The sequence below is a fragment of the Candoia aspera genome, chromosome 1 (assembly GCF_035149785.1).
Source record: "Candoia aspera isolate rCanAsp1 chromosome 1, rCanAsp1.hap2, whole genome shotgun sequence".
Lineage (NCBI taxonomy): Eukaryota > Metazoa > Chordata > Lepidosauria > Squamata > Boidae > Candoia > Candoia aspera.
This window is the reverse complement of record NC_086153.1, coordinates 165,908,273-165,931,142: the sequence shown is the minus strand read 5'-3', so window position 1 is coordinate 165,931,142 and position 22,870 is coordinate 165,908,273. Positions and strand designations below refer to the sequence as shown.

The 22,870-nt window shown below is 44.6% G+C and overlaps 1 protein-coding gene across 1 annotated transcript in view; it reads left to right on the top strand.

Moving 5' to 3' along the window:
* Nucleotides 1-20,224, top strand: part of KMO (kynurenine 3-monooxygenase) — a 36,226-nt gene extending 16,002 nt beyond the window's left edge. The window contains exons 7-15 of the mRNA XM_063317791.1: nt 6,833-6,998; nt 7,099-7,170; nt 12,316-12,437; nt 13,177-13,324; nt 14,036-14,093; nt 16,794-16,876; nt 16,956-17,057; nt 17,174-17,233; nt 18,385-20,224. Of these exons, the coding sequence (XP_063173861.1) occupies nt 6,833-6,998; nt 7,099-7,170; nt 12,316-12,437; nt 13,177-13,324; nt 14,036-14,093; nt 16,794-16,876; nt 16,956-17,057; nt 17,174-17,233; nt 18,385-18,501 (928 nt within the window). The 3' untranslated portion in view covers nt 18,502-20,224. The remainder of the gene's footprint in view (nt 1-6,832; nt 6,999-7,098; nt 7,171-12,315; nt 12,438-13,176; nt 13,325-14,035; nt 14,094-16,793; nt 16,877-16,955; nt 17,058-17,173; nt 17,234-18,384) is intronic.
* The last annotated feature ends 2,646 nt before the right edge of the window (nt 20,225-22,870 follow it).

Sequence of the window (22,870 nt, the reverse complement as noted above, 5' to 3'; positions counted from 1 at the left end):
ACGGGATTTAAATAGCCCGCGCCGGTCAGCGCTCCACCCCTTCTTACTTTGGGTGCGCCCCGAGCCCCGTTGGTTCCGTTGCCGGTAGGTGAGGGGTCGTGGAGCCCCTCCTGTGCTCCGGGCGTTTTCTTGATCGTTTCCCCGGCCGGTGATGGTTCATTGCCGGGCGATCAGGTTTGTGATCTCTTTGACAGCTCGGGCGCGCCTCGTGGTCTGGTCTTGTCAATTACCTTCTTTGCAACATTGTATCTCTCTCTTCTGTGCCTCTGGCTAGAGTTGATACTTTGTTGCCAGCACCTGTTGCTCTCTTTTGTTAGCTAGTTGCCTTTTCCCTTAATCCTCCCGGTACCCATTTCCCTGCATTGTCATGCGAGCCATTGCAATGTCACAAGCATCGCAATGGTGATCATGACATACTGCCCCCCTTTGAGAAGGTTAGGCCGCGGGTTTGGAGGGGTAGGCGGTATGGAAGGTGCGGATCAGGTCGGGGGCCTGGGCGTCATGGGCAGCGACCGGTGGAGGGGGGGCGTGTGTGGGTGCCACCGGGAGGGATCACTTGCCGGCTTGAGTAAGCTGCAGTGAAATACCGGGTGCAGTCTCTTTAAATTATGGGGCAGGTCCAAGTGCACCGTGACTGGGTTCACGATTTGTGTCACCTGGAATGGTCCAATAAACTTGGGGGCCAGCTTCTTCGATGGTTGCGGCGATTTTATGAATCTGGTGGATAGATAGACCATGTCCCCCACCTGAAATGTTGGTTGCTGGCGCCGGTGTTTGTCCGCTTGTAATTTGTACGCCGTTGTGCCTCTTTAAGCGTGTCCTTGATGACCGGCCAGGAATCTGCGAGTTTCTCACCCCAATCACAGGCGGCCACTGTTGGGGACGGAGGCTGAGGTAGTTCAGGGATGGGGACGAACTCCCGACCCGACACTACCCCAGAGGGGTTTTTTCCCGTGCTTTGGTGTATCGCGTTGTTGTATGCGACCTCTGCAAACGGGAGGAGGTCCACCCAGTCGTCTTGGTGATAGTTTATGTAGGAGCAGAGGAATTGCTCCAGTGTGGCATTAAGGATCTCTGTGGATCCATCCGTCTGGGGATGCCAGGAGGTTGACAGGGCTTGCTGGGTACCTATCAGTTTCAAAAAAGCCCGCCAAAACCTCGAGGTAAATTGTGTGCCCCTATTGGTCACCAAGCGGGAGGGGCAGCCATGTAGGCAGTACACATGGACTAGGAACAGTTTCGCCAGCTGTTGGGCTGACGGGATCGAGGCGCAGGGGATGAAATGCACTTGTTTTGAAAAGTAGTCTTTTACCACCCAAATGACCGTTTTCTTTTGGCTGGGTGGTAAGTCGACTATGAAGTCCATTGAAATTTCATCCCAAGGGTGGGAGGGTTCAGCCACGGGTTGCAGCAGCCCCTGGGGTTTGCCAGCCGGTTGCTTGGCCATAGCGCACACTTTTCAAGAACCCGAAGTGACCAGCCTGTTTGCTGTCATGCGATCTGTTGAGGATCGCCTGCCGTTGTGAGTTGGGTACATATAACCTTCCTTCCGCCCATGCGAGGTCCTGGTCCCTAGTGACCTTGTTGGGGTTGGCGAGGAGCCAGGGGTCAGATTTTAATGCCGTTGTAAAATTTGCCCGTAGCCCACCTGGCATTTGAGGTTGCCTGCATCTAGGGGCGGGTTACATCGTAGTTGTTTGTGAGGGGGGGGCAGGCTGTCCCCAAGCGCGACCCCGGGTGACCGCCGCCATACCCAGCTGGGAATCGGAAAGCACCGTCCCTACGATGTCGGAGATAGGCTCCGCATCCTGAGGCAGGCGGGAGAGTGCGTCTGCCAGGAAGTTCTTTTTGCCTGGTATGAACTTCAGCTGGAAGTTGAACCGGCTGAAGAACTGAGCCCAGTGTATTTGCTTGGGACTGAGGCACCGGGGTGTACGGAGCGCCTCGAGGTTGCGGTGGTCTGTCCAGACCTCAAACGGGCAAGTTGTCCCTTCCAAAAGGTGATGCCAAGCCTCCAGCGCTGCTTTAACCGCAAATGCTTCCTTTTCCCACACGTGCCAGCGCCTCTCTGTCTCCGAGAATTTCCTCGAGAGATAGGCGCATGGCTTCAGGATTCCAGCGGAATCCTTTTGCAGCAGGATGGCGCCTATTGAGAAGTCAGAGGCGTCCACCTGCACCACAAAAGGCCGTTCGGGGTCTGGGTGAGCTAGAATTGGCTCCGCTGTGAACAGCGCTTTTAGCCTGTCAAACGTGGTTTGACAGGCAGGAGTCCAATTAAGTACGGCCCCCGGGTTTTTTACCTTGCGCGTCTCCCCGACGCCTGTGGTCTTGAGCAAATTGGTTAAGGGTGGGGCGATTTCCGCGAACCCCCTCGCGAAGGATCTATAGAAATTCGCGAATCCGAGGAAGATTTGAAGCTGGCTCCTGGTGCGTGGGCGTTCCCAGCTCAAGACTGCCTGAACCTTCACGGGGTCCATTTCTACGACTGTCAGAGATTCTGTACCCTAGGTAGTCCAAGCGCGACTTGTGGAATTCGCACTTGGACAGCTTAGCGTAGAGTTTGGCTTTCCGGAGCTTAGTGAGGACTTGCCTCACTAACCTCTCGTGTTCCCTCTGCGTCCTCGTGTAGATGAGGACATCATCCAGGTAAACCAGTATGCCCTTGAATAGGTGTTCATGCAGTTCCTCATTGATGAGTTGCATGAAGACCCCCGGGGCCCCCGCAAGACCGAATGGCAGTACCTTGTATTGGAAGGAGCCCAAGGGGCAGTTGAATGCCGTTTTCCACTCGTCCCCCTCCCTGATGCGGATTCTGTAATACGCCTCGCGGAGGTTGAGTTTGGAAAACACCCTTCCCTTTGACAGGTGTGCTAGCATGTCCTTTACGAGGGGTAGGGGGTATTTGTTGGATAGGGAAGTGGAATTTAGTCCACAGTAATCGGTGCATAGTCTCAGGGTGCCGTCCTTCTTTTCCCGAAATAGGACGGGTGCTCCAACCGGCAAGTTCGCTGGTTCTATGAAGCCCCTGGAGAGGTTTTTATCCAAGAATTCCCACAGCGCCGCTAATTCTCTCTGGGTCATGGGGTAGATCTTGGGCTTGGGTAATGGGACATCTGGGAGCAGTTCAATTGTGCAGTCCGTCTTGCAGTGGGGGGGTAATTGGTCTGCCTCCTCTTCTCCGAAGACTTCTGCAAAGTCTGCATATTGCTCCGGCCGTCCTTTGGGGGGGGGTGGGTTGTGGGTATGGTCGACGACTTCTGCCCTCCCCACCATCGGAGCAGATGGTTTGTCCAGTGTCGGTGCCTGGTAGACCCCGTCTTTGAACTTGATGGAGCGTGTCCTCCAGTCTATGCGTGGGTTGTTGCATGCTAGCCAGGGGATCCCCAGCACTACTATGGGTTTCCCTATCTGGGTTTCCACAAAGTCTGTGGATTCCTTGTGGGTGCCCATTGTCAGGGTGACCATTCCGGTCCTCTGGGTGGCCGGTTCCCCCCCCCCCCCGCCGCTGTAGACCCGTCTAGTTGTTGGAACGCCAGCAGTTTAGGGAGGGGGGAACAGGGCAGTTTTAGGGCGGCGACAATATCCAGGTAGATCAGATTTCTGGAGCACTCAGAATCCACCAGAGCTTCGACTGTAATGGCTCTAGGGCCATAAGAGAGTTTAATTGTCCCTGCCAGGATGGAGCAATCATCACTCACCCTGGGGTTGTTGCGCCCCTTCTTCACCACCTGCCCAGCGGTGCTGCTTAGAGCAGGTGGGGAGCGTTTTCCGCTGGCTGTTCTTGGGTGTTGATCACATCCCCTGCGAGGTAGGCGTCCGCGTCCTCGTCTGGGGTTGCTAACGCTCCTGTCAGGCATCTGGGGGGGTTGGATGGCTTGTGCGGTGTCTTCGGTGTGGGTCTGGGCGGGCGATCCATTGTCCTGTTTTTGTAACAGTCCGCCGCTCGGTGGCCCGTCTTCCCACACCTGGTACACTGCCCACGGGCAAGCCTCCGTTGTTGGTCCGCGTGCCAGGTTGGGTCCGACTGTGGGACTGGTCCTCTGGTGCTGGGAGGAATTTTGTCCTCTGTGGTTGCGAGCAGGAACGTGCGCTGAGCGTGCTCCGCTTTTCCGGCTAGGCAAATCCACCTGTGAAGGGAGGCTGGGTCGTCCCTGTAGAGTGCCCATTGTAGCACCTGCCGGTTGAGGCCATGCTTGAACATGTCAATCAGGGTGGCCTCAGACCATTCCGTGATTTTGCCTGTGAGGACCTTGAACTCAAGGGTGTAGTCGGCCACCATTTTTCTTCCCTGGCGCAGCGCTTGAAGTGTGCACTTGGCCCTTTCCTTCGCCAGGGGGTCCTCAAAGTAATGCTTCAGCTCGGCTAAGAAGTCGTGGAAATTGGCCAAGGCTGGGGCTCCGGACTCGGACATCTGTACGTACCAGTCCGTGGCCCTATCCTGGAGCTTGGTGGCCACTGCTGAGATTTTTGCGGCTTCTGTGCTGAAGCAATGGCCGTATTGGGCCATGTAGTCACTCACATTTGTTAGAAAGAAGGACAGTTTCGTAGGGTTCCCGTCAAATTGTACGGGGAAGTCTTTGGCGAACCTCCCAATTTGCGGGACCCCTACCTGTGGGTGGTGAGGGATGGCTCCCACTGGCCTGGGGCCACGAAGCCCTGCGACAGAGTCTCGTGCTTGGCCTCTTCCGCTCGGGGTTGTTGGCGGGGTGGGTATGGTGCCTCGATCCCCTCTTGCCTCCTGTGCCGCCTCAGTCTTGGAGCGCTCACCTACGATCGTTGCCAGGGACTGGAGCATATGTTCCAGGTCTCGTACCTTGGCTTCCAGGGCCGTGTCCTTGTCTGGCGTGCTCCGGTCTGCCGATGTCGGGGACAGGAGCAGGTGTTCAAGGTATCGTACCCTGGCTTCCAGGGCCGTGACCCTGTCTGGCGTGCCCTGGTTGTCCGACGTTGGTGCTGCCAGATGCTGTCTAGTCTGTAGTCTTGCGCCTTCCTGCTCGGGCGTTTGGGGGTAGCGGAGCCTCCAGGTGGAGTAGGGTGTTCCCGTCCAGGGTCCTGCTCCACCGGCCCATGTGAGGAGTTGCTGGTCCCCGACTTCGTCTTCCGTCGGGGCTCTCCTGTCTGGGTTGGAGCTCCAGGTCTGGAACTGGGGTGCGGTGTGGGCAGGGAGGGTGTCCATGTCCCATTCCGGGTGCACCGCCTCCAGCAGCTGTCAGGTTGCCTCTGCCTCTTGCGGGCCGTCCTTCACGCCTCTGGTGCGAAGTGGCTGTCCCCGGTTCCGTTTTCGCCAGTTGATCTCTCCCGCGGAAAATTTTCGTCCGGTGGAGCTTGGCGACTTTGGTTTGGTGACTCTCAGCTTTATGTCAGGCTCTGCCTGCTACCCAGTAAAAACACAGACACTAGTGTAGGCTTAGGTTCTGGTTTTATTTGAGTAACAGTATGCGTGCCCTTTAAGAAAAGCTGAGAGTGAGTGGAGCGCGCCGGAACGGGATTTAAATAGCCCGCGCCGGTCAGCGCTCCACCCCTTCTTACTTCGGGTGCGCCCCGAGCCCCGTCGGTTCCGTTGCCGGTAGGTGAGGGGTCGTGGAGCTCCTCCTGTGCTCCGGGCGTTTTCTTGATTGTTTCCCCGGCCGGTGATGGTTCATTGCCAGGCGATCAGGTTTGTGATCTCTTTGACAGCTCGGGCGCGCCTCGTGGTCTGGTCTTGTCAATTACCTTCTTTGCAACATTGTATCTCTCTCTTCCGGTTAGAGTTGATACTTTGTTGCCAGCACCTGTTGCTCTCTTTTGTTAGCTAGTTGCCTTTTCCCTTAATCCTCCCGGTACCCATTTCCCTTCATTGTCATGCGAGCCGTTGTGATGTCACAAGCATCGCAATGGTGATCATGACATAACAACACCTGAATGCTCAAGACCAGCACACCCCTAAAACTTCAGCTTTTATAGAGGTGGTCACACTTGCTGATGATCAATTAATCAAGGGCATTAGATTAGCAGCACCTGGCTGCTACTTAGCCTCTTAATACCTATGGAAGCAGTAAGGGTGTATTTACTTTTCCACGCATGGCTTCTCCATTGTAACTTATTTTTGTAAAATAAATAATGACACAGTGTAATATGTCGTGTGTTGTTGTTCATCTGAGGTTGTTTTTACCTAATTGTAAGCCCTGCTAAGGTCCAGATGATTTTTATTATGTCATGTAAAACCATAGAATTCAAAGAGGGTGTACTTACTTTTTCCCATGACTGTATTTGTTATTGAGCAATGATTCTTATTTTCACAAGGTAACAAGGTTTCCTGGAAATTAGGGTTTCCAATAAACCCTAATGTAAAGCACCAGTTTTATGCATTGAGTCAGTCTCCTCCTCCTCTTCTTCTCCTAATAAAGATTTGAAATCAAATGTATGGAAGCATCTTTGAATGGACATTTGAAAAGACCGTCTGCTCATGCAAGAAATATTTTGAGTAATATTGAATTATAGGACTGAAAAACCAATCTTATTGTTAATAAAATCTAATGGCATGTGGAGTGTCAATTGTTACATTAAAATATACATTTTAGAAGCCAGTGATTTTGAATTGTTTTAGGATTACTATTGGCTGTCAAAATTCCTATTTCAGAAATAGCTTCACTTACTTCCTTTCCCCCAAATCTGTTTGAAGAGAGTTCAGTAGGAAAAGAAATAAGTAAGTTCTTTAAACTTGGTGCTACAAAGAGAGATCTAAGCAAACAGAGGTCAAGCTCAGTCATCACTCAATATGCTCCAATATTTATTTACACCTTATAAATAGCTGAACATACATACCAATGGTACTCTTTGTGTTTTGTTAAAGATCAGACCAAATGACTAAAGAGGTCACCTGTGACTTAATTGTGGGCTGTGATGGAGCCTTTTCCACAGTCAGGAAGCCGTTTATGAGACAAACACGGTTCAATTACAGCCAAAAGTATATTCCACACGGATACCTGGAACTGAAAATTCCTCCGAAAGATGGAGATGTAGGTAGTGAAAATTCATGGTAACTTGTTTCCCTTGTTCCCAGTTAACAGTTGCACTGGCACTGACAGATATCTTTCCATTGTTTTTTTGTTCCTTCAGTTTGCAATGGAGCCCAACTATCTTCACATTTGGCCTAGGAACACATTCATGATGATTGCACTGCCAAACCTGGTAAGAGAGCTAATGCATCTTCCATCTTTGACATTCGGGAATCTGGATTTGGTCTGGAGAATCAGTTTCAGTCAGCAAGTTGGCTTCCGGGAAGCACAGAGTATTAGGGATTGCATGTCTGGAATTGCATGTCTAATGTTTTTTTCCTGACACAAAGGCATACATGCTCCATTCATGCACTCCATTCACATAGTCTCTCTTATTGCTGCTGGTAGGTAATTTCTGGCTCATCCAACCACTGAACTGCCTGAGTGGATTCACCCACTCATAATCACTCTCTCTTCTATGCGGGCATTGCTGGCACAGTTCATTACAGCCTGAGGGGTGATTTTAGGGGAAGGAGTCACAAAGTGGGGAAAGGGAGCATCACCTTCTGCATGCTGTACTAAATTAACTTCAGTCACCATAATTGCTGTTTTAAAGCTTGGTTCATGGAGAAGAGTTCAGAAGTTTCTATTTTCCCTGCAATACAGAGTAGCATATTCTGGAAAACAGCTTAATGACAAAGCACAAGTGGGCATTTTTCATGTGAAGGAAGAATGTAACGAACGGGGTTAGACATCAGCAATTACAATCTGGAGTGTTCCCTTCTTCCTTCCAAAAAACGGCTTCTTGTCGGATAAGGCATTGCAGTAATTGCAGAATCTACCTCCTGACAGCCAAAACCAAATAGACTTGGAAAAGTGCTTCTGCTCTTTCATCTCTTAAAATAGACTAGGAAAAGTGCTTCTGCTCTTTCATCTCTTAAAATAGACTAGGAAAAGTGCTTCTGCTGTTCCATCCAGGTTGGGCAGGCATGATTCAAGAATGGGAATGTTCTGAGGATCTTTTTCTTTCCCACCTTTAGGCTTTCTCCTGCTGTGTTATATATCACTAGCGGGCTGCCAGCAAAAACAAACACAAACACAACATAAAATAACCCTTCAGTAGCTCATAGTTAGAAAGCGGGTGGTTCAGGAGTTAGAAGAGATCGGCTCTCTGCTCACCATTATCTTTTCTGGGTTTGGTTTCAACTGACAGGATTATTTCATAGTTTCTGATAGACAGTTTTGGAGTGGGTTTTTTAAAATGTCATTTTCTTTTACTTTGCAAGGAAATGTAAGGCATCCCCTTTGCTGATGGGTGCTGTCAGAACATTGGCAAGCAAATAAGTATTTTGTTTTTGAATGCCTGTTTCATTTCCAAACTAATAGACACTTAATCCTTGGAATATGATTAATATTCCATTGACCTTAACTGTCCGCACGTTCACCAAGATGACAGCTAAAAATCTGTGGGTCTCTCCCCACTCCCCACCTACTCATAGCACTAACATGCTCTGGCAACAGCATTTTCCTGCTATGTCCCCATGGGACGGCCTTCAGCTCATCGCCAACCCATGAGTGAGGCAGGCTTAAGCCATCCTTGGCTATAGTGGTGTTATAGTTGTTGTTGTTGTTTATTCGTTTAGCCGCTTCCGACTCTTTGTGACTTCATGGACCAGCCCACACCAGAGCTTCCTGTCGGTCATCAACACCCCCAGCTCCCCCAGGGACGAATCCGTCACCTCTAGAATATCATCCATCCACCTTGCCCTTGGTCGGCCCCTCTTCCTTTTGCCCTCCATTCTCCCTAGCATCAGCATCTTCTCCAGGGTGTCCTGTCTTCTCATTATGTGGCCAAAGTATTTCAGTTTTGCCTTTAATATCATTCCCTCAAGTGAACAGTCTGGCTTTATTTCCTGGAGGATGGACTGGTTTGATCTTCTTGCAGTCCAAGGCACTCTCAGAATTTTCCTCCAACACCACAGTTCAAAAGCATCGATCTTCCTTTGCTCAGCCTTCCTTATGGTCCAGCTCTCGCAGCCATATGTTACTACGGGGAACACCATTGCTTTAACAATGCGGACCTTTGTTGTCAGTGTGATGTCTCTGCTCTTAACTATTGTATCGAGATTGGTCATTGCTCTTCTCCCAAGGATTAAGCGTCTTCTGATTTCCTGACTGCAGTTAGCATCTGCAGTAATCTTCGCACCTAGAAATACAAAGTCTTTCACTGCTTCTACATTTTCTCCCTCTATTTGCCAGTTATCAATCAAGCTGGTTGCCATAATCTTGGTTTTTTTGAGGTTTAGCTGCAAGCCAGCTTTTGCACTTTCTTCTTTCACCTTCATCATAAGGCTCCTCAGTTCCTCTTTGCTTTCAGCCATCAAAGTGGTATCATCTGCATATCTGAGATTGTTAATGTTTCTTCCAGCGATTTTAACTCCAGCCTTGGATTCCTCAAGCCCAGCTTGTCGCATGATGTGTTCTGCGTACAAGTTGAATAGGTAGGGTGAGAGTATACAGCCCTGCTGTACTCCTTTCCCAATCTTAAACCAGTCCGTTGTTCTGTGGTCTGTTCTTACTGTTGCTACTTGGTCGTTATACAGATTCCTCAGGAGGCAGATAAGATGACTTGGTATCCCCATACCACTAAGAACTTGCCACAATTTGTTATGGTCCACACAGTCAAAGGCTTTAGAATAGTCAATAAAACAGAAATAGATGTTTTTCTGAAACTCCCTGGCTTTTTCCATTTTCCAGTGGATATTGGCAATTTGGTCCCTAGTTCCGCTGCCTTTTCTAAACCCAGCTTGTACATCTGGCAATTCTCACTCCATGAATTGCTGAAGTCTACCGTGCAGGATCTTGAGTATTACCTTACTGGCATGTGAAATGAGTGCCACTTTTCGATAGTCTGAGCATTCTTTAGTGTTTCCCTTTTTTGGTATGGGGATGTAAGTTGATTTTTTCCAATCTGATGGCCATTCTTGTGTTTTCCAAATTTGCTGGCATATAGCATGCATCACCTTGACAGCATCATCTTGCAAGATTTTGAACAGTTCAGCTGGGATGCCGTCGTCTCCTGTTGCCTTGTTATTAGCAATGCTTCTCAAGGCCCATTCAACCTCACTCTTCAGGATGTCTGGCTCTAGCTCACTGACCACACCGTCAAAGCTATCCTCGATATTGTTATCCTTCCTATACAGGTCTTCCATATATTCTTGCCACCTTTTCTTGATCTCTTCCTCTTCTGTTAGGTCCTTGCCATTTTTGTTTTTGATCCTACCCATTTTGACCTGGAATTTACCTCCAATGTTTCTAATTTTCTGGAAGAGGTCTCTTGTCCTTCCTATTCTATTGTCTTCTTCCACTTCTGTGCATTGCTTGTTTAAAAATAATTCCTTATCTCTTCTGGCTAACCTCTGGAATTTTGCATTTAATTGGTCATATTTCCCCCTATCACTGTTGCCTTTTGCTTTCCTTCTTTCTTGGGCTACTTCTAGTGTCTCAGCAGACAGCCATTTTGCCTTCTTGGTTTTCTCTTTCTTTGGGATGTATTTTGTTGCCGCCTCCTGAACAATGTTGAGAACTTCTGTCCATAGTTCTTCCGGGACCCTATCTACTAAGTCCAGTCCCTTAAATCGATTCTGCACCTCCACTGCATATTCCTTAGGAATATTAGTGAGCTCATATGTAGCTGATCTGTGGGTCTTCCCTAATCTCTTTAGTCTGATCCTAAATTGTGCAAGAAGAAGTTCGTGATCTGAACTACAGTCAGCTCCAGGTCTTGTTTTTACCGACTGTATAGATGTCCGCCACCTTTGGCTGCAAAGGATGTAGTCAATCTGATTTCGGTGTTGTCCATCTGGTGAAGTCCACGTATAAAGCCGTCTCTTAGGTTGTTGGAAGAGAGTGTTTGTTATGCAGAGTGAGTTGTCTTGGCAAAATTCTATCAGTCTATGTCCTGCTTCATTTTGTTCTCCCATGCCACACTTACCTGTAATTCCAGGTGTCGTTTGACTGCCCACCTTAGCATTCCAGTCTCCTGTGATGAAAATAACATCTCTTTTAGGCGTGTTGTCCAGTAGGTGCTGCAGATCCTCATAGAACTGCTCTACTTCAGCTTCTTCAGCATTTGTGGTTGGGGCGTATATTTGGATCGCTGTGATGTTAGATGGCTTGCCCTGAATTCGAATTGAGATCATTCTATCATTTTTTGGATTGTATCAAGCACTGCTTTCGCCACTTTACTATTAATTATGAAAGCTACTCCATTTCCTCTGTGGTCCTCTTGTCCACAGTAGCAGATCTGGTGGTCATGTGATGTGAAGTGGCCCATTCCAGTCCATTTCAGTTCACTGATGCCCAAAATGTCTATCTTTAATCTTGACATCTCACCAATAACCACATCCAATTTGCCCTGGCTCATAGATCTTACATTCCAGGTTCCAATGGTGTGTTGATCCTTAGAGCATCAGATTCGCCATTCACCACCAGCACCGTCAGCTGCTAGCCATCCTTTCGGCTTTGAGCTAGCTGCGTCGTCACGTGTGGGGCTAGTTGAACTCATCCTCTGTTCCTCCCCAGTAGCATTTTGACCATCTTCCAACCTGGGGGTCTCATCTTCCGATGGTCTACCGACGTATCTCTGGTTGTACTGATCCATTGAGTTTTCACGGCAAGAATACTGGGGTGGGTTGCCATGACCTTCCCCAGGGATCGCATTTAGTCTGACCTCTCTGTCATGACCTTCCCGTCTTGGGTGGCCCTTCACGGTTTAGCTCATGGTGTTATAGTAGGCTAACGTATTTATTTTGACAGCACCCAAGAACACCCTCAAGATACAGAAAAGTGTAGACTTTGTTAGCCAGGAAGGTCAGATGACTGGCAATAAACAGAGGCAATAAAGGGTAGGAGTTTGGCAATGGAGACATGTTGCTGTAGTTTTCTGCCTTTTCAAGCAGGTGGATAGCACTTCAACCCAGCAGTGGGGGAAACCCCTAATGGAGCATAAAAAGTAAGTGCGGTAGCTTTGAAAAGGGGAGAAAACCAGTCACTTTTACTGAAAGCCTTATGGGATGGCACAGAAAGTTATATAATTTAATTTTTTAAAAATAAAGATAAGAAAGATAAGAAATTTGATAACCATTTTATTATATATATGCATAGGTTTGAATAAGTTAATTTAACATAATTAAATTAACTTATTCAAACCTAATATATTCAAACCAAATCTAATACATAATTTTTCTCTTTATCTTGCAGGGAACTACTTTTAGGATTGGACTGAGTCAAAATTCCTTTCAAGTTTTCATGTAATTTATTCATTTTTAATCCATAGGATAAATCATTCACATGCACACTCTTCATGCCCTTTGATGATTTTGGAAAGCTTGCAACAGGAGAGCAAGTGCTGAATTTCTTCAAAACCTATTTTCCAGACTCAATTCCTCTAATAGGAAAGTAAGTTTTATTCTGTCTATTATGAATCAGATCAGATCAGATCAAAACAAATTCTAATCTACAAATGAAGGCATCTAAGAATCAGTGAATTGCTACGCAAGGCAGAACAGGCTCTGGCAGCGATTATGTTCTTTGTGCAGTATTTACCACTGTGCATTAATTTCCACTTATTACTACATTTAGTCTTCACTCTTGAAAAAAGAGATTCTGAGACCTGGGTTTTTTGTAAATTGTCCTATAATCCAAGAAGTTATAGAAAAGTTTAACTCAGAGAAATAAACTCTGTGAATGCTAAGAAAGCAAGTAACGGTTAAGACAGCTACCTACTAGTCCAGCTGTCCTCCAACCCCAATTTACCCATACTGTTGAATCTTTGCTTTATATTAAGTCTTAATTAAACCTTTAGTGAAGTTTTTTTCAAGGTTATATCATAATGCAGATAGGCAATAGGAGTAGTTCAAGACAATGCAGAAAACTCTTTGGAATCTCAGTCACACACCTGTCTATATATTTTTTTCATTTGGAATATATATATTTGTGAACTTTTATTTTGTTGATTCTTTCAAGTTCTGAACCTATACATATACATTTCTACTTGTTGAATTTCTAAGAAATAGTCGTATAAAAACCTCACTACCCTCTTTCCTTGTAGCTTTCAAAATATCCATATTCCAACTGGTTATCAAATGGTAATATTTGTGTAGCATTTGATCAGTGATATGGCACTTTGAAATTTCAGGCAAGAACTGATGCAAGATTACTTTGTGCTACCAGCTCAGGCTATGGTATCTGTGAAATGCTCATCATACCACATTGGCTCTCAATGCGTGCTAATGGGAGATGCTGCACATGCAGTCGTACCTTTTTATGGCCAAGGCATGAACGCTGTAAGTCGAAGAATCCTTGCAACTGAAATTCTTGCTGTTTTGCATTTCTCAATAAAGAGCACTTCCATGCAGCTATCAGAACAACTAAGTTGTGGCGTAAGCAAGCTAGCAGGCCTGGAAGACAAATGAGGAGCAATCATAGAGGGTGGGACAAAAGATTACCAAGGATTAAATAGATCTGAGCTGTGCCTAGAATGATTAAGAACAACAACAAAACAGTAAATTCATCCCAAACAATGAAAACAAGCTTCAGATAAATTCTTATTTATTTATGTGTTCTTCAATCAATCTAACAATAGAGAAGCTTCTTGAGATAGAGGTCATTGTTGTGAACAATAGTGATACTTAAGCAACAGGCCAAGCCTCTTGCCCTGGCCACCTCTGCTCTCTGAGGTCTTTGGGGCACCCTTTGATTCCCTCCTCAACTCTGATTTATTAAAGTTGAGGTTATCACTTCTGCTTTCTTAATTCTGAGTTAAACATTTGCAATTGAGCTTTTAATTGTTCTAACTGGCCAGAAAGAATAAAGCATCAAGGTTTGAGGAGGTGTTATCTGGGCCTGTGTGACAACCTTATCACTTGAAAATTATAAAGGTAATTTGGACACTTACCATGTCACACTTTTCCATGTTTTCCCCAATGCAATACCTACGAAGTGAGAATTTACTATTTAAAATTAGGTTATTACTTTCCTTGAATTTTTCCCTCCAGGGATTTGAAGACTGTCTAGTCTTTGATGAACTGATGGACCAGTTTCAAAATGATCTCTGTAAGTGGCTATCCGTTGGAAGTATTCTACTGAATGCAAATTAAAAATGGCTTTACGTGAAATGAGTTCAGCATCTATTGTCTACTCTCCCATCCACGTATTCAGGGTGTGTCTTCTCCTTCTGCAAAACTGTGTAAGAACCAACACCCCAAACCTCTGCATGCTTGGCAGATTGTAAGGTCAGACAGATGCCACATAGATGGGCTGGATGTGTGTAGTGGAGTATGAGATAAGGACTGTGATTGCTCCTGAACTGGAAGGAATCTTTATGAGAGAATTTAACTGATTCAGCCCAAGTATCACAGTCTATTCAGTAAAAAGGTTTGAATGATTATTCTGCCTGTCTGTGGAAGAAAGCATTTGTAAATGTCACCCCTATCAGCAGTAGTAATGCAAGAAGGAGTTGTAACATGAAGCGCTCCATAAGATGGGTACTTACTATGAGAGGGTTTAAAACAGCATCCAGGGTCTCCTGTTCACCGGGTGGACTTTGAGTAGTATTGTTAATTGCCCTGTAATATATGTCTGCAAATATATGTTAAATAGGCTAAAGCAAACAGTGTGCATAAATTGCCTCCATCTTTTTATGCTAACCCTATGACATCTCAGATTATGGGGCTCAAAGCCTCCCTCCTGTTGTGTAAGTTTTAAGACAGTGACAAGTATGTTTTCTGTGCTTGTATAAATTCTTGTTATGGCACAATATTTTTAAACTAGACCAGGCTATTTTTCATTAATCTTGTGATCGTGTTCTAATAATTTGATTGATACATGGCATTTCATTTTATCTCATTAATTTGTTTGTCTTTTTGCATTTATAATCTGGAACTGCCTCAGGAGTGTTCTGGAGACAAAATTGAATGTTAAACATTTGCATGCAGTAACACTTTGCTTTGTTCTGTAGGTAGTTCAATTAAATTAAGAATCCTATCCTAGTATTACTGTTTTCTGTAAAAGAAGGTGCTGAATAAAGCTCATGGGTTCTTCCTCAAGCCGCATTAATATGTTATCCTCTAGTTTTTCAGTCGGCAGAAAAGGATGCCAGCATCAGTTGCATTGCTCCAGTAGTTGAGCCCTCTTCCAGTGGGGTGGTCCGTACAGCTTTAACGCAGGTCAAATTAAGAAAGTCACTGATGGATTCCCCTGCCTTTATTTCCCTTCCACTGAGTGTCACCTGTTGGTGGGAAACTTAAGTGCGCTGCTTAATGCATGGTATGGTGGGGTTTGAAAGAGCGGGAAGGCCTTATCCAAAAATTCCCTTGCGGCAAATTGCAGACACGGAGGAGAAATGGGAAGGAGACTAAACCCATGTATACAACAATCCTGAGAAATTTATTTATTTGCTGATTTATATATTACCTTTATTTTGTACAGCACAAGGTGGTGTACATAAAGCTCCTGCCTCCGATTTTCCCCACAACAACCCTGTGAGGGGGGTTGAGCTGAGGGAGAGTGACTGAGCAGCCGTTCTCAAACTTTTTACTCTGGAGAAACCCTTGAAATAATTTTCAGGTCTTAGAGAACCCCTGCATAAAAAGTATTATATCTACAGCTCATGGTACATTAGCATGATAAGTAAGTTGTAGACATAATAATATAATACAGTAATAATTTTCAGTGGTCTTTCGAATAGAGAATGATATTTTTCTGTGGGCCTGTTTTTTTGTTTGATTTCCTCTCCCCCACAAAGAATGTCAAGTCTAATGTAAGTCAGTAGTATAGATAGAGGAAACTTCCGTTTTTCCTTTTTTTGAAAAAAAAAATCCTACTTGAATTTTTTTTACCATATATAAGTAAGCCTAGAAGTCTTATCACAAATTTCTTCTCTACAAGATGCTAATGAGCAATGGTATATGTAAGAATAGGTTTTTCCCTATTTAAAACTAAAAATTTTAGTGCCCCCCCCCCATTTTCTTGGAAAAAACTACAACAGGCAGTTATGCTAACCTTGTCTTTCTTAAAATTAATCTCTTTCTTTCCTTAAATTTTAAAAACTTATAAGGCACACATACTAAATTTCTATTAAATAACTGGCTTAAGCTAAAATGGAATTTAATTTTTCTAAAGGTAAGCCCATTACATTTTTAAAAAAATAAAAGCTGTAAATTCATTTTAATTAACGCTATTTATAGCATGAAAATATATGGACAGTATTGAATAGTGAAGTTATTAAAAGCCTTAACCCTAAGAAATATGAATAAAAATATAGACACAACCTTATACCGTACAAGACTTTGAAAAAAAAACTTTTCTTAATGAGGACATGATGAGGCTCAAATATAGACCTAGCATTTACAAAATTATTATACACATTATTATTCAGGAACAGCAAAGTGGCAGGCCAGCAGCTGAGTCACAGTGCATAAAAATTCCCATCACTGCGAGCAGTGGCGTGTGTGGCATGCAGTTTAAAAAATTGTGTTAATTTTTTTTTTATCACAATCTCTTGCAGAACCTGAACTGAGAAGGCCTGAAACAGAATATATTTACTGTAATAACTTCACAGACTATTCCTTTAGGCATTGTATGCTCATAAAGCTGTAAACTGAATGTGAAAAACCATGCAACCAATACTTATCATACCAATACACATCAATACGTATCATGCAACTAGCTGCAACTTCTGTTTGTCTGTAGAGTCTGTGGCATATTAAGGTTTCTCTCTGCAGAAAGCCTGTCACATTCCTGTTTTTTCCTTAGGTGTTTGCCTTCCAATGTTTTCAAATCTGAGAGTACCTGATGATCATGCAATTTCAGACTTAGCCATGTATAATTATATAGAGGTAAGTTAAACAATATTTGATTGGCAATTGAATGATAGTCAATGTCACCAAATGCAAATGGGTCTCTTTCTGGTTTCAGATGCGGGAACATGTGAATTCAAGGTGGTTCATTTTCCGAAAGGACATAGATAATTGGCTTCACTCCCTCCTGCCCTCTATCATCATTCCTCTGTATACTATGGTGAGACACTAACACTTAATATTGCAGGATTTTTCATGTATTTTCTCTCTTGGTTGCCTACTTTTCCCTTCTGGGATATACCCAGGATCATGCCATGATTTTGTAATCTCCTCCAGGTGACATTCTCCAGAATCCGGTACCATGAAGCAGTGCAAAGATGGAAATGGCAGAATAAGGTAGATCACATTTAGATGCATTTGCCTGGAATAGGTACATGAAAGGTGAAAGGTCTCCTGTGCAAGCATCGAATCCTATCTGACCCTTTGTGGGGACTCTGCTTTTGCAACGTTTCCTTGGCAGACTATAGCTGGGTGGTTTGCCATTGCCTTCCCCAGTCGTCGCCTTCCCCAGCAAGCTGGGTACTCATTTTACCAACCTCAGAAGGATGGAAGGCTGAGTCGACCTGACCTGGCTACCCGAGAATCCAGCTTCCACTGGGAGCGAACTTGGGTCGTGGGGAGAGTTTCAGGTGCAACACTGCCGCCTACCACCCTGTGCCACACAAAGCTTGCTATAGACTATGTGTGTGTGTGTGTGTGTGTGTATTCTCCACATATTCCATATATTCCATATATAATATAGGATGGAATAGGTAGATAGAGCATTTATTTTCTAAGCAAATAAATATGAGGAAGTTGAGAAGTATATCTATCTTCAGGCTAGATTTGGTAAAGCTGAAAGTTCAGAATAGCCTGTACCATAGAACCAGTAGACTTGAAGGTCCTACCTGACTCATCCCCTCTTTGTTCATTAGGACTTGGGTTTGATGGTTAGCATGACCAGCCACACTCCAGGGCAACCTGTACATGTAATCCACTAGCTAGAATTTATGAATCCTGAGGCTGTTCAGGATCACTAGAGAGGCAGGTATCACTGGGGCTGCCCTGAAATCCTCTTCCTCCCCAGAACCTCCTCCTCCTTGGAATGTGAGCCCAACTTAAACAGTTCTGACAGAATGAACGAACTAGGATGGAGGTATGCTCATTATCAGCAGATTCCCCTTGTGCCATATCCTGCCCAGTCCACAAGATACTGTGCACTTTTATATTATGGAGTCTGATGGTGAGGTAAGGGGATGGGTGAAAATAGGGGGTGATGTAACAGAGAAGTAAAAAGGGTAATTAAAGATGCAAGGAAATGCATATTGAACTCAAACCTAAGTCTCATTGGGACTGACATTGATGTGTGTACAGAACAATAGCCTTAAATATCCAGATTTAAGTCTTTGTAAAAATTTTGGCAAAATAATTGCAATTGTGCCCCATATTTTTCAGGTCTTTTATTAAAATAAATAAATAAATAAATAAATATGTTTTTTTGCTTAAAGGTGATCAATAGAGGCCTCTTCTTCACCATGGTAGCAGCAGCAGTGACTGGCATCTATCTGTTCAGAAATGGAAAATTACCCAAAATTGACTTCCACATAGAGGACTTGTGGAGATAGACTTAAAAATGGTGGGAAACTTCCAGAAATCATTTGAGATAGAAATGAATGCTTTCTGAATAATTAATCTTTGCTTTAGAAGTTGTGTTGTCCAAATGTTATAAAAATACATATGGTTTAGATGAATGCTGGATCTAAGATCTAAATTCCTATTCATATTGAACTGAGAGATTCATTGCTATTTTGTTATCAAGTTCTTGAGGAACTAGTGAACATGCCATAAGCCACTTCTAGATATGGATGCTTCTTTTGCATTTTACCATTGCTTTTCTGTTTGTGGTTGCAACTGCAGTGAATACCCCACACAACTCATTCCTGTCCTGTGCTTTATTTCCAAGAAATTTACAGTATCCCAACTACATCAATGAACACATTTCGACACAAAGTGCTAGAACCTCTATAAGCTTGTTCTGCCCACCTGTTCTTCCCATAGGATGATCATTATGACAATGTTTGGAGTTATCTAATTCAACTGTTTCTGCATCTTTTAAAAACATAACTTAAAAATATATTAAAATTTAATATAATCCCTGTTTGCTGCTGTTGTTTATTCGTTCAGTCACTTCCGACTCTTCATGACTTCATGGACCAGCCTCCACCAGAGCTTCCTGTTGGTCGACGCCACCCCGAGCAATCCCAAGGTTTAATCTGTCACCTCTAGAATATCACCCATCCATCTTGCCCTTGGTCGGCCCCTCTTCCTTTTGCCTTCCACTCTCCCTAGATTCAGCATCTTCTCCAAGGTATCCTGTCTTCTCATTATGTGGCCAAAGTACTTCAGTTTTGCCTTTAATATTCCCTCAAGTGAGCAGTCTGGCTTTATTTCCTGGAGGATGGACTGGTTTGATCTTCTTGCAGTCCAAGGCACTCTCAGAATTTTCCACCAACACCACAGTTCCAAAGCATCTCTCTTCCTTCACTCAGCCTTCCCTATGGTCCAGCTCTCGCAGCCATATGTTACTACGGGGAACACTATTGCTTTAACTATGCGGACCTTTGTTGTCAGTGTGATGTCTCTGCTCTTAACTATTTTATCGAGATTTGTCTTTGCTCTTCTCCTAAGGATTAAGCGTCTTCTGATTTCCTGACTGCAGTCAGCATCTGCAGTAATCTTCGCACCTAGAAATACAAAGTCTTTCACTGCTTCTACGTTTTCTCCCTCTATTTGCCAGTTATCAATCAAGCTGGTTGCCATAATCTTGGTTTTTTTGTGGTTTAGCTGCAAGCCAGCTTTTGCACTTTCTTCTTTCACCTTCGTCATAAGGCTCCTTAGTTCCTCCTCGCTTTCAGCCATCAAAGTGGCATCATCTGCATATCTGAGATAGTTAATGTTTCTTCCAGCGATTTTAACCCCAGCCTTGGATTCCTCAACTCCAGCACGTTGCCTGATGTGTTGTGCGTACAAGTTGAATAGATAGGGTGAGAGTATGCAACCCTGCCGTACTCCTTTCCTAATCTTAAACCAGTCCGTTGTTCCATGGTCTGTTCTTACTGTTGCTACTTGGTCATTATACAGATTCCTCAGGGAGCAGACAAGATGGCTTGGTATCCTCATACTGCTAAGAACTTGCCACAATTTGTTATGGTCCACACAGTCAAAGGCTTTCGATAGTCAATAGAAGAGAAATAGATATTTTTCTGAAACTCCCTGGCTTTTTCCATTATCCAGCGGGTATTGGCAATTTGGTCCCTAGTTCCTCTGCCTTTTCTAAACCCAGCTTGTACATCTGGCAATTCTCGCTCCATGAATTGCTGAAGTCTACCATGCAGGATCTTGAGCATTACCTTACTGGCATGTGAAATAAGTGCCACTGTTCAATAGTTTGAGCATTCTTTAGTGTTTCCCTTTTTTGGTATGGGGATATAAGTTGATTTTTTCCAATCTGATGGCCATTCTTGTGTTTTCCAAATTTGCTGGCATATAGCGTGCATCACCTTGACAGCATCATCTTGCAAGATTTTGAACAATTCAGCTGGGATGCCGTCGTCTCCTGCTGCCTTGTTATTAGCAATGCTTCTCAAGGCCCATTCAACCTCACTCTTCAGGATGTCTGGCTCTAGCTCACTGACCACACCGTCAAAGCTATCCCCAATATTGTTATCCTTCCTATACAGGTCTTCTGTATATTCTTGCCACCTTTTCTTGATCTCTTCCTCTTCTGTTAGGTCCTTGCCATCTTTGTTTTTGATCCTACCCATTTTTGCCTGGAACTTATCTCCGATGTTGCTAATTTTCTGGAAGAGGTCTCTTGTCCTTCCTATTCTATTGTCTTCTTCCACTTCCGCACATTGCTTGTTTAAAAATAATTCCTTATCTCTTCTGGCTAACCTCTGGAATTTTGCATTTAATTGGGCATATCACTGTTGCCTTTTGCTTTCCTTCTTTCTTGGGCTACTTCTAGTGTCTCAGCAGACAGCCATTTTGCCTTCTTGGTTTTCTCTTTTTTTGGGATGTATTTTGTTGCCACCTCCTGAACAATGTTGAGAACTTCTGTCCATAGTTCTTCCAGGACCCTATCTACTAAGTCCAGTCCCTTAAATCGATTCTTCACCTCCACTGCATATTCCTTAGGAATATTAGTGAGCTCATATGTAGCTGATCTGTGGGTCTTCCCTAATCTCTTTAGTCTGATCCTAAATTGTGCAAGAAGAAGTTCGTGATCGGAACTACAGTCAGCTCCAGGTCTTGTTTTTGCTGATTGTATAGATGTCCGCCACCTTTGGCTGCAAAGGATGTAGTCAATCTGATTTCGGTGTTGTCCATCTGGTGAAGTCCATGCATAAAGCTGTCTCTTAGGTTGTTGGAAGAGCGTGTTTGTTGTGCATAGTGAGTTGTCTTGGCAAAATTCTATCAGCCTTTGTCCTGCTTCATTTTGTTCTCCCAGGCCACGCTTACCTGTAATTCCAGGTGTCATTGACTGCCCACCTTAGCATTTCAGTCTCCTGTGATGAAGATAACATCTCTTTTTGGCGTATTGTCCAGTAGGTGCTGCAGATCCTCATAGAACTGATCTACTTCAACTTCTTTAGCATCTGAGGTTGTGGCATATATTTGGATCGCTGTGATGTTAAATGGCTTACTCTGAACTCGAACTGAGATCATTCTATCACTTTTTCTGCTTTTATTAATTATGAAGGCTACTCCATTTCCTCTGTGGTCCTCTTCTCCACAGTAGTAGATCTGGTGGTCATCTGCTGTGAAGTGGCCCATTCCAGTCCATTTCAGTTCACTGACACCGAAAAGGTCTATCTTTACTCTTGACATCTCACCAATAACCACATCCAATTTGCTCTGGCTCATAGATCTTACATTCCAAGTTCCAATGGTGTGTTGATCCTTAGAACATCGGATTCGCCGTTCACCACCAGCACCATCGGCTGCTAGCCGTCCTTTCAGCTTTGAGCTAGCTGCATCATCATGTCTGGGGCTAGTTGAACTCATCCTCTGTTCCTCCCCAGTAGCATTTCAACCATCTTCCGACCTGGGAGTCTCATCTTCCGATGGTATACCGACATATCTCTGGTTGTACTGATCCATTTGGTTTTCACGGCAAGAATACTGGGTGGGTTGCCATTACCTTCCCCATTTAGTCTGACCTCTCTGTCATGACCTTCCCATCTTGGGTGGCCCTGCATGGTTTAGCTCATGGCATCATTGAAATGCTCAAGCTCCAGCACCATGACAAGGTAACAATCCTTTGTTGGAGTCCCTGTATGCTATTCTTCTCAAATTCCAGTATGGTGAAAAAAATGAAGTTTTTGGTTGGAATCCATTTGTCTATTTCTGCTAGAACAGTTTCAGTTATTGCAAGAGGAAGGTAGTGATTTTCTCCTCTGTAATTCTGTCCCCGTGCATCCTCAAAATTAGATCTGGAGAGTCTTTCAGATTTTGTGGCACTAGTGAGATTCAGCTTGCATAGTAATTCCATCCGAAGTTGTAAATTTCTGATTGGTCAGTGGATTTTAAGGATCTGTTAACCTGCTGTGTCAATCTTTCACTACCTTCCAGTTTTGTTAATATTTTTCCCATTATTTCTTTTTGGGTGGATGTGTTTTTTTTAAGGGTTAAATGTGTGCCTGTGAAGATGCTGAGTGGATGTGGGGGAGCAGCAGGAAGATCAGGGCAGGCAGGCCAACTGGAGGGTGCTGGGAAGATGGTGAGGTAGGTAGGCTGGCAGGCACAGGCCTGGAAAATACGGTGGAAAAACACCAAGATTGGGAGAGTTGTCAAGGAGGACTCTAGGAAGGTTAGAGGATGGGCAGGCAGATGCTGAAAAGATCAGAAGGCAGTGGGCCAGTGGGAAGACACTGGGAAAATTAGGAAGCGAGCAGGTCAGTGAGAGAATCCTAGAAAGATGGGAGGCAGACA